This window comes from Natator depressus, chromosome 8, assembly GCF_965152275.1.
Source record: "Natator depressus isolate rNatDep1 chromosome 8, rNatDep2.hap1, whole genome shotgun sequence".
Classification (NCBI taxonomy): Eukaryota; Metazoa; Chordata; order Testudines; family Cheloniidae; genus Natator; species Natator depressus.
In genome coordinates, this window is record NC_134241.1 from 96495500 (window position 1) to 96512867 (window position 17368).

Here is a 17368-nt window from a genome sequence, read left to right on the forward strand (position 1 = left end):
CAGTGAAGTCCAAAATGAATCTAGGGTTTTTTTCCAGCCAAATCAAAGAATGCTTTCTCTCCTCTACTGTATCCTCCTTAGCTTTTGCTCATGTAGCTCTGAAGTCTCTTCTGGAAAACCTTTTCAACTAGCCCTGGCATAAGGAGCCTCTTGTTCTAATAGTAATTTTTATTACAGTAGTTCCTAACTATGCCAGAAATCCCTTTTAGCATCTAAAGGGCATGTTGTTTGGCTTCTCATTTTTTGGTGTCTGCCACTATCTTTCTCCAACCCAGGGTGGATAAAAATCAATGATTTAAAAAAAAAAAAAAAAGTAAAAATAAAAATAATTGGATTTTTTTATTTAAATCATATTTTTTTGATAAAATGCTTTCTGAGGAAAAAAACCTATCTAAAGATACATTATAGCTCAAAGATCTCTCATTATGGAATAGGGATTATAAATTCTAATTCTATAGTATGAGACAATATATTCATGTAATTTTAAGAAAAATTTGCAAATGAGTTCCAATAGTTCAGATTAGAGACCCAATCTTATTATATAGTCTATAAAATCATGAGTGGTATAGAGAAAGTAAATAAAGAAGTGTTATTTACTCCTTCTCATAATACCAGAACAAGGGGCCACCAAATGAAATTAATAGGTAGCAGGTTTAAGCAAGTATTTTTTCACACAACGCACTGTCAAGCTCTGGAACTCCTTGCCAGAGGGTGTTGTGAAAGCCAATACTATAACGGGGTTCAAAAGGAAGCTAGATAGATTCATGGAAGATAGGTCCATCAAAGGCTATTAACCAGGAATGGTGCCCCTAGCCTCCGTTTGCCAGAAACTGGAATTGGGTGACAGGGCATAGATCACTTAGATTCATAGATATTTAGGTCAGGAGGGACCATTATGATCATCTAGTCTGACCTCGTGCACAATGCAGGCCACAGAATTTCACCCACCACTCCTGCGAAAAACCTCTCACCTATGTCTGAGCTATTGAAGTCCTCAAATCGTGGTTTAAAGACGTCAAGGAGCAGAGAATCCTCCAGCAAGTGACCCGTGTCCCATGCTACAGAGGAAGGCAAAAAACCTCCAGGGCCTCTTCCAATCTGCTCTGGAGGAAAATTCCTTCCCGACCCCAAATATGGCAATCAGCTAAACCCTGAGCATATGGGCAAGATTCACCAGCCAGATACCCAGGAAAGAATTCTCTGTAGTAACTCGGATCCCACCCCATCTAACATCCCATCATAGGCTATTGGGCCTATTTACCATGAATATTTAAAGATCAATTAATTGCCAAACTCATATTATCCCATCATATCATCTCCTTCATAAACGTATCGAGTTTAATCTTAAAGCCAGATATGTTCTTATGGGGTTCCACAAGCTTCTGTATAGATTATCTAGGTTAATCTTTCTGTCTACCCAATGGGATTCAGCGCTCAGTCTAAAAGATACCATCAGAGTTGCTTAGTTTTGCCGTTCTCAAACTGTGGATTTGTGTCTCCAGATGTCACATGCTTGTTAACAGCAAAAATGTTTTTAAATAAATAAATATATAGAGGTGAAAAATAACAGACCTCAACTCTATTGTCCCTCTGCAAATTTGTGTACACAGAATCAATCCCTTACCTCTCTCTAAAATGTAAAGTTTCAAAAAGTCCAATGAATAGAAGATTGGTGTGGGTGGAATAGATCTGGACAAGGAGAAGTAGTCTGGAGATAAATGTGAGAAGCGAGGGACACATGCTTTTTTGTTAAAATATTACATGTTTGCTGTTGAAGAAAAAAATCCAGAATACTTAATGTTGTTGTTTTAGTTAAATAAAACAATTTAAATGTCTGTCTGGTGATGTTCTCCTCCTAATATAGCATGGCAAGAAAATCCTCCAAATATTAATGATTAACCTGTTGAATTGGAGATAGTTCACCTCCAAATGACTTCATAAATATCTGCTTCAATTACCTTTGGTAAATGAAATAACCAAACAATCATTCATTTTCTGATATACCTGTAAAACTAATCTGAAAAGTTTTCAAAATAAATCACTGTTTAAAAATGTAGTACCTTCTAAAAATGAAACCTACATCTATCTCTGAGTTATGAAGAATATGTATTAATGTTATAACCACCAACAAGAATGCACTTTTATGCAGAAAACTGTGATTAAATTGAGTCTTCCTGACTAGTGATTTAAATCAATCCACCCTGCTCCAACTCTTCAAACACAACCTGCTAGCTTTAAATGAAGCTAGGTGCTGAATAGCCTTGGAATCTCCAGACCAAATACATAGGTTACAGGTTCTTCCCAGATACTGTGTTTGCTTTCATCACCCAGGAAGCTCTCTGATGGCAACTATCAATGCATTGCTATGAAGGAAATGGACATCAATGTTTTGTCAATTCGACTATTCCCCAAAGACAAGAAAATTGTCAGTCATCTTAGTTCCTCTGTCCATACAATGACTGCCCTGAAGAATTAAGTAGATGCTGAGGAGGCCTGGAACGTTACTGAACTGGCTTTGTACTTTCTTCCAAGGGCAGTCCCTACTTTGCAATCTGTGGCATCTTCGAGAAAGAAGCCCCTTCTTCAGGAATAAGTGTCTTTGATGTGGGTTGCCAGTGCCACATCCACTTTGGATAGCATGAAAGATGGCTCCCTCTTATATATTCATAGAATTTAGAGCATTGCTTATTCAGCTGGAGCACTGCTTATTGTACTCTTTTTGAAAGACCTTTCAATGAATGCACTCAGTGACATTTTACAGTAGGCTATTGCTCTCTAGCACCCCTTGGTGAGAGGGTGTGTGCCGCTCCTGTCTCAGCAACTGGGAAACAGCTCTCCAGCTGTGCTATTCCAGGTATCGACCCCCTTGTGCAGGAAAAGATTAAAGCAGTCCAAACAACAAAGTCAGTATACTTCCCCAGGCCACAGAAGCAGAGTCCTAGGCTTTTGGGAAGTTAGAGGGGGAAAAATAAGAAGAGAATTACCAGCCCTCCTCCTTTCTAAGAGGGCCTCAGCAGCCAAAGTTCTCTAGCCATTCCCCCAGTCAGCTACCCCTGCTTCCATGGGCTGAGGAGCTCTGGCATGCAGTCCTGCTCCTGCAGAGTGCTGTCCTGCACTGAGCAGGGATCCTTCCCTTTAAGGACCAACCCCTCTCCAGGCTTCACAAGCCTTACATGTGCATGGGGGGGTTAAGGCTGACTTTGCCCAGAAGAGCTCTTTAACTCTTTCCTGATGAGGATGGGGATCTGCCCCACCATCCATATCATGGCCTATGTTCCCTTTAAGGTGCATGCCTGTGCAGGAGGCCACCAAGGGCTGCACACTTAATTAGCAAAGCTACACAGGCATTCACACTGCACTCAGTGTGTGGGTCCAGGTGGGCCTGGAAGATGAGTCGGGGGGAGGGCATGATGGGGGAGCTTGGGGGGCAGGGCGCCTCTCCCCTGGCCCCCAGAGCTGCTGCACGGAGAGAAGGCTGAGGGGGTCCTCTCTCCCCGCCGCAGACCTGGGGCCGCCTGGATCCCAAACCCTCATCCCCGGCCCCACCCCAGAGCCTCACCCCCAGCCAGAGCCCTCACCCCCCATACCGCAACCCTCTGCCCCCTCCCACACCCTGAACCCTTCATCCTCGGCCCCACACCAGAGCACTCACCCCTGCACCCCAACCCTCTGCCCCAGCCCTGAGCCCCCTCCCACACTTCGAAAACCCTCAGCCCCACCCCCATCACACAGGTACACAACAAAATTCATTCAGCACACAGATGGGAAAAATTAGAGAGAACATTGATCATGGCTCTTGTGCAGTATTGGGTGGGGTGAGAATATGTGAGCACTGTGTTGTGCTTCCTCTCACTCCATCTGAGGCTTAGGGCCAAAATGACCATATAAGTCTAGATGGAACAAAATTTGGCAGAAGAAAGAATTGTATTAGTCACTCTCCCCTTCCTCTGACTGAAAAACATCCAGTCATCTTAAGGGAAGAAGATGGTAAGACAACAGGAATTGGCACCTGCCTGAGGGAGAAGACAACTGATTGGATGTGGGCTTCCATTCAGCCTTCCAGAATACTTAAGTTTATTCCACCTATTTCCATGTCCCCAGCCTGGGGAAAAATAGAAGAACAACCCTCTGATGTTTGGACAGTTTCAGTGTGACTTTTTTTTATTATCATTAGTCTGATACTTTGTATTCTCATGGTCCACACCTCTGCTTCCTTAAGAGAGTAAGGAAGCCACATGCCTGGTTTCTAAGCAAGGGAGAATTCCTGATTGATTGTTCCACTGAAGCATTTATGAACCAAACATCTGTGGAATTCTGCTGGGTTGGTGACTTCCGACCACTCATGTCTACAACATGCCAGAAACAAGTTTCTTACTCTCTTCCTGTGCCTTATCTTCCTCATAGCCCAACCATGCTGCAATTTCTCCTTCTCACCTGACGCAGAGGGAAACTAAACAGCCTTTTTTCTTTTAGGCCCTGACACCTTTCCCATTCGCTGCAGGTCTCTGCTCTGGGGATAAGCAGCAAGACTATTTGGTCCTTCGATGGGCCTTGCCAGTTATTTGATCACACCAGTCCTTGCCTGACTAAGGGACAGGTCTACTTTTCAACATCAAGCGCCTGTTGTCTGTTTCTTGTCCATTCATTCTCTGCATAACAGGGGAAGAAGTAGTGATAGGGACTCCACACAGCTGAGGGCATACCACTCTGGCCAGCAACAAAGTACTGGGAAGGAGTAAGAGGCTAAAGGGGAAAAAAGTGAACTATGGTCCCAAAGAGCTTTAGAAAAATGGCAGGGTACTTAGGAGAACTCTGAGCTGCTGCTATGGAGACAGGAAGTTCTAGGGAGCCCGCAGCTGTCAAGTCCTTATGAGAGGAGGAACAGGTCACTGCTGAGTTCAGCTCTGAACTTCCTCTAAAGATTATGGTCCATACTCTCGGTAAAGGGCATCTGAACTACGAATAAGTGGGCTTGGAGAGATTAGATTTTTATCACTAAATATCAATTTCACCATAGACACACAAACCAATGACAAATATTTCCATTAATAATAATAATAAAAATTTACAAAGAGGCAAAGAAACAAAAATGCTGCTTGAGAACTAAGTTTGATTTAACAATATTTACTTTGTATATTTAGACATTTGATGTTGACACTGTTTTAATGATTAGAAAGCTTTAACTTTCTGAATCTCAACATCTGTCATTAATTATTGTGCGAATCCCTCCAGTTTCCCACAATTGTGAAAATTTAAATATTTTTAAATGCTTAAAAATAAATATCAATATCAGTCAAAATGATAAAAAATATAAATTAAATTTGGCAACGCCTATGGACAGGCATTCAGTGTGGGACAGAACTAAAACCCAGCAGTAAAATACTTAACATCAATACAATAAAGCTCTGTAAGAAAAAGCTAGTCAAATACTAAACACATTCCTAGTAACATTATAAAAAAAAGAGAGGTGTAACGCTGCAAAGGACTGGCAAGGAGAATGGACTTCAGTTTTAAAATTTATAGATTTTAGGACTAATTTTAAAAAGAGGAGAATCAGAGGATATACAATGACAAGATTTGGCTATGGTCCACTAAAAGGGTAAACAGAGAGCCTGAACTAGGGAAGAATTGAGCCACAAACAAACAGAATAAACAAATTCCATCCTGTAGTGTGAGACAACTAGTAATACCTTGTTGGAAAAAAACAGAAGGGAGGAGCTTACAACATTTTTTATATAAATGTTTTTTTCATAAAGTTTACAGAAAAAATTTTCCCATAATTTGTGCCCAAGTAACATATTGTGCAAGGGAAGGTGAAAAAAAATTAAACTAACAAGACTAAAAAACAACAGTAGATAATGTTCAGGCCAGTTTTACACTAGCAAATTATGCTGGAAAAACTACGTCACTCAGGGATGTGAAAAATTCACACATTCATTACCGCAGTGTACTGATGTCAACCTAAATCCCCATGTAGACAGAAGAACTCTTCCATCAACCTAGCTATAGCCTCTTGGAGGTGGATTATCTATGCTGATGAGAGAACCCCTCCCATTCACATAGGTAGTGTCTACACCAGGGTTCTCAAACCATGGGTTAGGACCAGTCAGGAGGTTGGGAGGTTATTATATGTGTGTGTGGGGGGGGGGGGGGGTTTGCAAGCTGTCAGCCTCCACCCCAAATCCCGGTGTTAAATATACTAAAAAGTGTTTTTAATTTATAAGAGGGAGGGTCGTACTCAGAGGCTTGCTATGTGAAAGGAGTCGCCAGTACAAAAGTTTGAGAATCACTGGTCTACACTGAAGTGGCACAGCTGTACCACTGTAGCATTTTAAGTATAGACAAGCACTCAGACACACTTCCTGGTCTCTTCCATCCTCTTATGCTTGTTTCCTTTTGCAGGTTTGTGCCACGAAAAGACATTTCACACCTTGCTTTTACTGTTAACTTTTCAGATCTCTCAGTGACTGATTTTCTTCAAACGTTGCACACAAAGTTCACTTCTGGCCTGGCAAACCTGAAGAATCCTAGGTCAAAAGTAAGGAGGAGTTTTTGTTTGTTTTTTAAGGCAAGTAAATTAAAAATTGGATTTAGAAAGGATTAGAACAGGAAGTGTCTTGTAGACTTAAAGGAACACAGTTGGGGGGGGGAACCCATTTGTAAAAATAAATCTTTTATAAAAAAATCTAAAGTAGTTCCACTTTTGATTGTAATTTCAACTAAAATACTTCTACAGCAAATAAACTCTCTTCTGCAAGCGTTTGAAAGCAAAACTGTAGAAGAGGAGAAACCTAATTTTCCATTGTCCAAACTGAAAGAAATGCAAAATGAAAATCCAACCGTATTAAACAGTGAAAGAGTTTTAGATGCTCACTAAGCGAAGACATTACTTGTAAGCAAACGTTTGCTACAACATATACCCTTTAAGTTCACAGAATGCCCCCTAAAATACAGAATCGCCGCAAAAGCAGCCCGGTATTGTTCGAGCAGCAAAAGAAAGTCATTTTCCCAGGAGGTCCTGCGAACTCCTCGAGCGAAGGAAACGCTGGAGCCCGGTTTTTACGCCCCCTCCGTACGGGGCCAGCAGCGCTCGCCGCTTGTTGTGAGCGCCCGGGCTGAGTTCCTCCTCGCGGAGACCCGCTGCTGGGCAGGGTTGGCGGAAGCCTGCGCGCTGCCAGCAGGCGAATCACCGCCACTCGCGGGCCGCGCGCGTGGACTGGCGACACGAGCAGCGCCAGCCCGTCCCAGCGGGTCTCCGCGAGCAGAGCGGGCCGCCGAGACGCGGCCAGGGGGAGGAGCTGCGCGCCGGCGAGCGGGACCCAGGAGCCCCGGCACCTGCAGACTCTGCGGCGGGGGCAGGAGGGACGAGGTGCGGAGTCGCGCCCCGCGGATACCCCGCCCCCCCCGTACTCACACCGGCCATTCTCCCCGCGGGCAGGGGAGGTCGCTTTTCGGCTGGGCCCCCGGCAGCGCAGCCTGCCGCTGGGAGCCGGGTGGGGAGCAGCCCCCCCAGGACCCGGCCGCCGCGACCCGGTGCTCGGTGTTCGCCTCAGAACCACGCCAGCTCCCGATTGGCTGTGGGTCAGACGCCTTCCCCCACCCCCGAGGGAGCGGCGGTTGGGGGGGGGGGGGAGGAGGGCGGAGATGGCCGCTCACCCCCTCCCCGCGGAACCCCTCCCCCAAGAGGTGAGGTGACATCCGGCTCCCTCCAAGCTCCCGCTGCGATTGTGCGGGCAGCGGCCGGCGGCCCCGTCGGACTGAATCCGCGGGGGCTGCGGCTGAGAAGGCTCAAGGCGGAGGTCAGGCGCGTGTTCCCCGGCGGCGGCCAGTGACGGGGCTGCGCGAGCCGCTGCCTGAGCGAGTGCAATCCGCCCCGCGCCGCCCCCTCTGTTCTGCGAAACCCCGTGACGCGGTGACACAAGGGCGGCCTGACTCCAGCACATCATGGGGCGGGCGGGGCTCGCTTTGGCTGTAAAGCCGCACGCGCGACCCGTGACGCTCGGGTAACAGCGAGAAGGGCCATCTGCGTGGCCTTCTACTGCAGCCTGGCTTGCCGCGCACCGGGCCGACAGGAGTCCGGCCTGGTCTGCCCACAACGGGCCCACGCGGCCGAGGCCTCCTCTCGCCCCCGGCCTGCTGCTTAGCTACCGGGTCTCCGGCTGTTTCCCGTTCAGATTGCGGCTGCTGTCCCCGCTCCCTGTCCTCGCCAATGGGGGCGGTGGCGGCATCGGAATGCTCAGGGGCAACCACGGCTCAGAAACCAAGAGAGAGCCCCCCACACATCCCCCAAATTCTTAAGAAAACGACTATATAACTGTCCATACATGAGGTAAGCGGGGGGTGGGGGGAGGAGAGAGACCCTGAATTGTGCACGTAACACAAGCAAGGGAGTAGGTAGGTCTTGAAAAATCACCCCAAAATGTGTTATAGAATGCATGGACAGCCCCCAACTCACTAGCGATACCTCAGGGCTTTGCCACAATAACAAATATGAGCTTCGGCTAGATTAAGATGTAAAGGTTTGTTAGATCTGGTAGCTACTTTGATCAAATTTAAACACACCACTTGAAATTCTGGTCAAGAAAAGGCCAACTTTACTTTAGCAAATGCTAAACTGGTGCAGTTGAAGTGCTTGATAAAATACAGCATGCCTTGTCTTGACCAGTTTTAGGAGGTGTTCCTTAGAACAAGCTTGCTAATATGATCTAACAAACCTTTAAATCCTAGTCTAAACAAAAGCTTTAGAAAATCTCTTCTTCGCTGACTTATACAGGTACCAGTCAAAACTAGTAGTCCTTTTAAAGCAGCAGCCCTCATTGTGGTTTTCAGTTGAAATAAAATGCTAACTTCTTAAAGGTTAGACTCAGAGGTAGTATGGTAGAAAAAATATTTAAGATGGGCTTTTCAGTGAAGTCAAAGGGAATTAGACACATCTCAACTCCCAATGAATTTGCCTGACTCCATTAGACTCCAGTGAAAGTCTCAGCTGTAATCAGTATTTGAAATCTAAGGATTCAATCCTACAGGATTCATATGCAATCCCACAGCTGTTACTTATGCCGATACCAAGATGTTTGAGGGTAGTTTAGAGAACTACTTCCAATACACTGGCAAGGAACATGTTCTCCCAGACTCAAAGGAAAAAAGATTATATCTGAAGAGAAAAAGATTAAAAAGGCAAGGTGTATGCATTATTTCTATATCACCTTGATATCTGCTCAACAACTCAGGCTAAAAGATGGAGCTGACAACACTGAAGTTCTTTGATCAAGAAGTCTAAATTGATGTTACGCTGGGCAGTCTTTAACAATGTTTTATGGCATTTTAAAATTGGAAAGAAGGTTTTTGAGAAGATGACTGCTGAAAACAGACCACAGGTCCAAACAGGTATCACTTTCAATACTTGCACTGGGGTGGGAAAGAGGGGAAATATTACATTGCACCTTATTTCCTGACCGTCAAATAAATATTATATACACACATCTTCCTTGTTAAAAATGTTTAATATAATGATTTATCACTAACTGTTTAATATAATTTATCATTTTCCTACAAAAGCTTATGCTCAAATAAATTGATTAGTCTCTAAGGTGCCACTAGTACTCCTTTTCTTTTTACTTATCTATATAATTTTAATTTGAAGGGCACTTTGAACAGGAGTGTAGTTTAATCAGAGTCAGATCTCAATATCCACTACTTCTGACGCTTACAAGAAGTCTGCCAACAAAACGATGGCTAAATTCGGTAACGGGGGAGAAAAAAATCTATGGTAACACCCATTGTTTCATGTTCTCTGTGTATATAAATCTTCCCACTGTATTTTCCACTGAATGCATCCAATTAAGTTAGCTGTAGCTCACAAAAGCTTATGCTCAAATAAATTTGTTAGTCTTTAAGGTGCCACAAAGTCCTCCTTTTCTTTTTGCGGATACAGATTAACATGGCTGCTACGCTAAAACCTATCTTTTGATAGAGATTGAATATATTGTTCGTGTTTCATTGCCCTGCCACCCACTTCTCTAATTTTCTTGGACTATAAACACTTACAGATAGAGACTGTATCTGTTTCTGCATAGCACCTTCCCTTTCTCACATCTCACCAAATCACTGTCATCTTAATATTTTCTCCTCCTCCCTTGAGATTAAGGTTTTTAAGTAAATCCTTAGTACCTAACACAATAGCACTCTAATCACTGGTGTATATGCATTGAGGGGGCCCAGTCTAAAACCTATTTTAAAATATTTATTATTTGTATTAAGTTTTATATGTACTTTAGGAGGCCTAATGAGGGACCTCGGTGCCATTGTGCTAGGCACAGTACAAATATAGTGAGAGAAAGTCCCTGCCCTAAGAACTTACAATCTTAGTAGACACAAAAAAGTGAAAGAAATGAAGCATTAGCCCCATTGTACAGATAAAGAATTCAGGCAAAGATTAAACAGCGTGCTTAAGTGTGGCACACAGGACGACTGTGAGAAAGCCAGGAATTGAGCTTAGATTTCCCCAAGACCCAGTCTAATACCTTCATTTTAAAGCCAGCCTACCTCTTTCAAAACCAAGAGAAAATTATTATTTCAGCGGAAGATAAACAACAAATCATACTAATACAATAAACTACTCAAGATACAATCTAACAAGTCAGGAGACCTTGCCTAAATTTAGCTGGATACAAACAGTAACCTCAGGTACCAGGACAGATATATCACTATGTACTATATCTTGTACCATCAGATAATCAGCTGTTTACAAGCTACACTGGAATATTTGATATCAGAAGTTGGGTCAGTAAGTTTATTTAGGTACTCTGAAAATAAAGGAGCTTCAGGATCAAGAGTAAAGGTTAACTTACCTGAAGCTGAAGAGTATGACGGAGAATTGTTTCCTCTAAAGCATGAATCCACTTCTCTCTCTCATCAGCATCTCGAGCTGCAAAAAAAATTTTCAATATTTTCTTAAAATCTGCCATTTTTTCAAGGTTTTTAGACTGAAAACCATGTTTTGTGTCCAGACTAAAACTTTTAAATTAAACCACACTACTTAAAATGGTTATCTAGAAGAGAACTCAGCAGCAGGTGAACTCTGATTTCAGTTTAGGAGTGGCTTACTTTGGTTTATGTTAAACTGATTAACTGACATTTTGATTTAGTTTAAGATGGTTTAAAAACCACAACTTTAGTTAAATGAGTTCAAGTTTCTCATGTAAACAAGCCCTCAATGAAGAATCTGTACACACTTTTGCTGAATCAGATGCTTAGCTTCTCACTTCTATAAACTGCATTTGACCAGCTATAGAGAATACACCAGGCTTTCCATTAAAATCTCAGCTCTTCAGGGTTTATAGTTTAGCTGTAAAAAAAATCACTCCAGATTCAGATTAGCATATGCCATGTCAACATTAGTGCTATTTATGGAGAGTTAAATGGGGAGATTTTGAAAAATTGCCATTGCACGTTTTAACAGCTGTTCAGAGAGATTTTTCTACCCTGATCAAGGTATTTTAAAATCTAACTACATGCTTGCATAAATCACATTTCTTGATCAGAAGGTGCACTTACCTATGCCTGTCAAATCAGTAGCATGTGATGAATTTTTAAAGGTCTAATCTTCTAGAGCCTTTGACAAATACTGTTTAAAACAATTCCTCTGCTCTACCATTTTCTAGGGGACATGGTAAACATATGCCTTTTATTAAAAATTATTTACATGAGAACAGGATCTTTACTGTTTGAGTTCATCAGCTCCCATGAACATTCTTCATTAAATGGAATTAGTTAAATAAGACACATCCTAATCATTTCCACAGCAGCTATACATGGTATCACAAAGCTGTACAGTGCCTGGTGAGAAATAAGGTATTTTTTTTCCTATGTAAAATATATTACAATAAAAAAATGTAAAAACAGAAAATCTATGACATCAGCAGACTTGTATCTTCACAGAATATATTTTTCAAATTTTTCTGAGTCACCAGAGGCTCCAACCTGTAATAAATTACTCTAATTTTACTTCATTATGGATGTATCATAACTTAGACAAATAAAGAGAGCCTGAGCTCTTTTTCAGTATCTTTCAATTTTAAAATAAAGCAATTATAATGTTTATTAAGACAATCCTGTTTAAAAAATTTCTTCTATAGAACCAGGACTCATACAATAGCAAGGATATACACAAGATGATCCACCTATTCCTGTATCACGCAGCTATAAAATTTTTATTGAGAAACAGAAACTAGGTTCAGGTGAAAATGGGTCATTTCGCAGGCCATGGTGATCAAGGAGGGGCAATATGAAATGCAAAATGATATGGCAGAGCTTTGCGGGCAGGAAAGAGATCCAGAAACTGACCGAGGGTTATCACTACTCTTTTCTTTACCCACTTTCTAATACTCTGTGTTTTTTCCAGTACAAAAGCTTCACTGTACTTTGCTAGCCTGAAAGAGTTCCTTGCTGGGAGGGCGCGGATCAGTGTTCACATCACTCTCCCTGTCAGTACCCAAGCAAGCTAATGATCCAACCAGTAGACCAAATTCCATGATGAATCTTGGTCATGTGCCACCTGAGGCACGCTGTGCATAGGCTAAAAAGTTCATTGCTGTGGTGGAATATCACAGCAACGGTACAGGAAGTGACAAGGACATTAGAAACTGGGTGAAGAAAAAAAGATGATGGCCACTGGAGGCATTTAGTGAATTTGAGGGAGAAGAAGAGGAAGGAAAACTGACTTCATGCCAATTACTACTCCCAGTTGTTTCTAGTTCCTCATCCAATAAATAACACAAATAGTGCGCATGACAAATAAGACTACTTGAGGGAGCTTCCTGTTTACAAGGGAACAATCAAAGTGGACTAATTATACAAAGATTTTGGTCTTCAAAGTTTGATTGTGTATGATATGCTTATTACTCAACTCAAAGAGTATATACTGAAATGTATTCTCCATCTCCACCCATCCTCTCATTGCTTATATCCCTCTGACCTCTGTATCCACATGCCCACAACATGGCTGCTTCGACTTTCTGTCCTCCAATCCCACCTAAAAAAATCACAAGACTTGTAAGGGAGGAGTAGCGGAAAATGTTGGGGAGGAAGGTTTATTCAACCTATTCCATATAAACTGTATAAAGGAGTGCTTCCTTTGTCAAATATAAATTTTATTTAACATCAACGTTTAGAGAGGAGACAAGATGGGGCTGAGATATCAGAATTTGGATGCCTTGTTTCTTGCAATTATATATGGACAGGGAATTCTGAGGCCCTCAGCCAATCAGTATAGAGATTTGCATGCTGTATTGTTACTAAAATAGTCATGTTAATCAACACGCAACACACCCCTAGCCGAAGTGCAGGAAATTGCATAACTGAGAAATAAATGTACAGCAGATTGTCTTTTTAAAATCAGAGTTTGTACAGTGTCTAGCACAATGAAAAGCTGAAAGTTGCAGGGCAAAAGCAACAATAATAGATTCAGAGTTAAATATAAATTTGAAGTTCAATTTTGGTTTAAAAACTGGCTAATTACTGTACCTGCCTCAACTCCTTATCGACCTGTTGTGATATTAATCACATTTTCCTGTTTTTAAAAAAGTTTCTCTCCTCTGTTACTTTGTTATGGACCTACACGGGGAAACAAACTATAAAGTATTGTCAAATGCACAAAGTACACACATTTTTACAGTAATACTAGGTGTTACTTGCAACAATAGTAGGTAAATAAAATTCCTACAGGAATAATGTTTAAGTTGGGTGGATGGACTTTTTTGATCTCTATACAATGCTCTGGAAAACACAATAAATACAACTTTAATGTATAGGGAGGGCAAGCTAGTAGGGCTCTAGATGCCTTAAAAAAAACAAACAAACAAACAAACCCAAAAGGACTAGACAAAATGTTAGTCCAACAATAGACTGATTAAGTCCTTGCCTCTTCACCCACAGTCACCCTTTAAGGAGTCTGATTAAGTGAAAAGAGAGTGTTCAGAATACAGCAGTACAGTTTCAAAAGCTGAATGTTTCAAAAGCTGTAACTTTCTAGTTTTCTCTTTTTAAATTCAAATTCTTAGGTGTTTTAGACACGCTATCATTATACATTTGCTTAATAAGCTAAAGCTTACAGAACTGGCTGGGGCAGCAACAACTCAGGCACACAGTTTCAATACAGCCGGATTAATAGCAATGGGTATCCTGAAAAAGGTTCTAATGTTATTTTGTTTCTGTCCTTCAAAGGCAATCCTAGTCATTCTATACTTGGGTTTGATCATCAGATACAATACAAAAATACTAATATATTTGAGTAGATAACTCAATCTCTGTCACTGGATTTCTTCTGAATTAATTTAGAGAGAACAACTGAAAATGTACAAGAAAGCAAGCTTCTGCAGACAGCAGCAGAATGAATTGGACGCCCAAATAGATCATTTCCACCTTTGGTGTCAATGACTTCTGAAAAGTTCTCTAGAACCGTTGCACTATTATATGGTGATGGGAGCATATAAATACCTAGACAGAGGTGCCTGCATGTCAAATTCTGAAAGTAAGTGCTCAAAGGTTATTTCAGCTACCATAAAAGGAATTTAAAGAAGGTAAATTCAACAGACTACCAGAAAGATAAGAACACAGCCTTAATGTTTGCTAAGGCCCATAGGACTACTATGATAATTGTATGGTTCAGCTTGTAGTTTATTGCTATAGCTGTCCGCTTTGTTTACCAAGTGTTTTAGTGGCCTGGGTAGGCTGACCATCAGCTTCAGGTGAGCAGAATGAAAATAAATTAAAAAAAAAAATTAGGTGAATGAAAGGAGTACATTTCCTTCCCCCAATTCTGTCACACCCCCCTCTGAAAGTTACTTCCTCAAATGTCTCCCCTCTCTCTTCTCCCCCCCCCCACCTTTTGGGGGGGAGGAGGGGAGCTTTTGGTCAGAAACAAAGCATGGAAAATTTCAACACAAATAAAAATAATTTAAGAATTAAATTACCTTGTAAAACAGAAAAAATCTGCATCATGCTAATGCCAGGGTATGCTGTGCACGCACAGTAGCCAGCTGCAAAAGCTGCCCTGCAGCTTGTATTATGGCCTGTCTGAAGACAATTCCAGTCTTGAGGAAGGGGCTACATTCCAAACCATCTGAGTACTTCTGCATGCTAACCACTAATATAGGGCAGAGTTCATACCATTTGGAGGGGGTAGGCGTGACACTGAGCCAGAACATGTTGAACAACTAGCAAGGTAAATGACCAAAATTCAACCTTTAAAGACATATTTTAAAAGTATATAAATGTTAGATATTTATAAGGAATAGCCCTAATTACCAAAGTCACGTTAGATAGACTACAGCAGTGGTTCCCAAACTTGTTCCACCACTTGTGCGGGGAAAGCCCCTGGTGGGCCGCGACAGTTTGTTTACCTGCCGCGTCTGCAGGTTTGGCCGATCGCAGTTCCCAGTAGCCATGGTTCGCTGCTTCAGGCCAATCGGAGCTGCTGGAAGCAGTGCGGGCCGAGGGACATACTGGCCGCTGCTTCCAGTGGCTCCAATTAGCCTGGAGCAGCAAACCGTGGCCACTGGGAGCCACTGTCAGCCGAACCTGCGGACGTGGCAGGTAAACAAACCGGCCCAGCCCGCCAGGAGCTTTCCCCGCGCAAGCGATGGAACAAGTTTGGGAACCACTAGACTAGAGCTTTGAAATGCAAACTGGTATTTTTAGAGAATTGGAAAAAGATACTAATTGTATTTGTGTTTACCCATCTCTTTTTAGATGTTATGTAACCAGCCGGTCTCTGGTACTATCTGCTATTGATTCAGAGCTCAAAAGGGAATATTAGCATTTAGATCGAACTTCATTGAAGTTCGTAGTAAATTTTCTATGAACTAATTAATGGATAATTACTTTATGCTGATGAATGCAACTATTATCTGTATATACGTAGGAAACAGAGGTTTTACTTCAAAGTCACAATGCTCTTCACCTAAGGAATGCCTGCTGTCAAGAGGCTATCAATGTTTTGCCAGAGATCCATAAAAGAACTCTAAGGCCCTGATCCTGTTATCTCAGATCTGCTTAAGCTTGGTCAGTGGAAGCTTGAGACGCAAAACTGAGGTCTCCAGTGCCAGTCTGGATTACCCTATTTTTCATGGAAGAATTTATACAGACTCTGCATATGGACTTGCCTATTGGATTATAACCTATGGAACTGATTCTGAAAGAACTTTTTGCAACTCAGCAGCTCACCATCTCTAACGTGAAACTGACCTAAAAACTTTATAGACATGTTATATATGAATAATGATCTTTTAACCACAATACTCTCTCTCTTCTTTTTAAATAAAACTTAGTTAAGTTAATAAGAATTGGCTGTAAGCATGTATTTAGGTAAGATCTGAAATATTCATTGACCTGGTGGGCAATGTATCCCATCCCTTGGGATTGGTAAAACTTTATATGTGATCAAAAAGATTTTCAGTAATCCTCATCATATTTGAGAGGCTGTCTGGGTGGGAGTCCCAGGTTGGATTGCTTTAAGGGAGTTGTGGTTTTGGCTTCTGGGACACCAGTAAGGTATAGTAGAAGCTGTTTTGTTGCTGGCTTCGTGAACCGAATCATTAGAATAACCACCAGTTTGGGGGATAGTCTGCCCCATTCTTTGCAGTTTGCCCTAATTAAGCAATCTCAGTGTGGCCCCTCCAGGCAACAAGGGTCACAATCTGTCTCTTATTTTAGTTAAATTGAATCTTTCCCTCCTCTTCCCCGACAGCACAGACAGATGAAGGGTGAGGGCTGCCCTATAATATGGAATGGCAGGAAGAATTTACTAAGTGGGTCTGATCTAACATTAAGTGTTAATATGAAGAAGCTGCTGGGGACAGGTTTATAATGCAACAGAACTAAAAAGACAGCATTGCCAGCCTCCATGACCTCCAAACTAAGCAGATGGTTGCAAAACAGATTTAGTTTAATGCAACACACAAATGACTCAAAAAGAAAAAGAAGGACTTGTGGCACCTTAGAGATTAACAAATTTATTTATGCGCAAATAAATTTGTTAGTCTCTAAGGTGCCACAAGTCCTCCTTTTCTTTTTGCGGATACAGACTAACACAGCTGCTACCCTGAAACACAAATTACTCTTCCATATACCTGACTAACAAGATCTGTTATGAAAAACAGTATACCTTGAAGTCAGATGGCATAAGTCTAGTTTCAAAATATTATATCCTTCATTTTGACAGTAGCATATTGCTTAATTATATTTTTCCTAAGAAATGTCTCTGGTCCCACCCCAAGAATGAGATCCGATTGTCTGGCAGAGCAGGGATGTTTCACACAGTTTACACTTCTTAAACCACTAGTGAATAACAGAGACGAGGTGGGTGAGG

At 41.9% G+C, this 17368-nt stretch overlaps 1 protein-coding gene and 1 long non-coding RNA gene across 7 annotated transcripts in view; one reads left to right on the plus strand and one right to left on the minus strand.

Moving 5' to 3' along the window:
- OSBPL9 (oxysterol binding protein like 9) overlaps positions 1-17368 on the minus strand; it is a 134082-nt gene that overhangs the window by 75497 nt on the left and 41217 nt on the right. For 5 of the 6 annotated variants that reach the window (XM_074961748.1, XM_074961746.1, XM_074961747.1 and 2 more), the window contains one exon: positions 10851-10927. In XM_074961748.1, coding sequence (XP_074817849.1) covers positions 10851-10927 — 77 coding nt within the window. Of the gene's footprint in view, positions 1-7414; positions 7438-10850; positions 10928-17368 lie in introns of those variants that run through there. The other variant, XM_074961752.1, reaches the window with a different exon arrangement.
- On the plus strand, positions 7730-16288 carry LOC141992535 (uncharacterized). The gene is made up of 4 exons (XR_012640607.1): positions 7730-8329; positions 9231-9387; positions 14338-14530; positions 15923-16288. It is a non-coding gene; the product is annotated as an uncharacterized LOC141992535 (long non-coding RNA).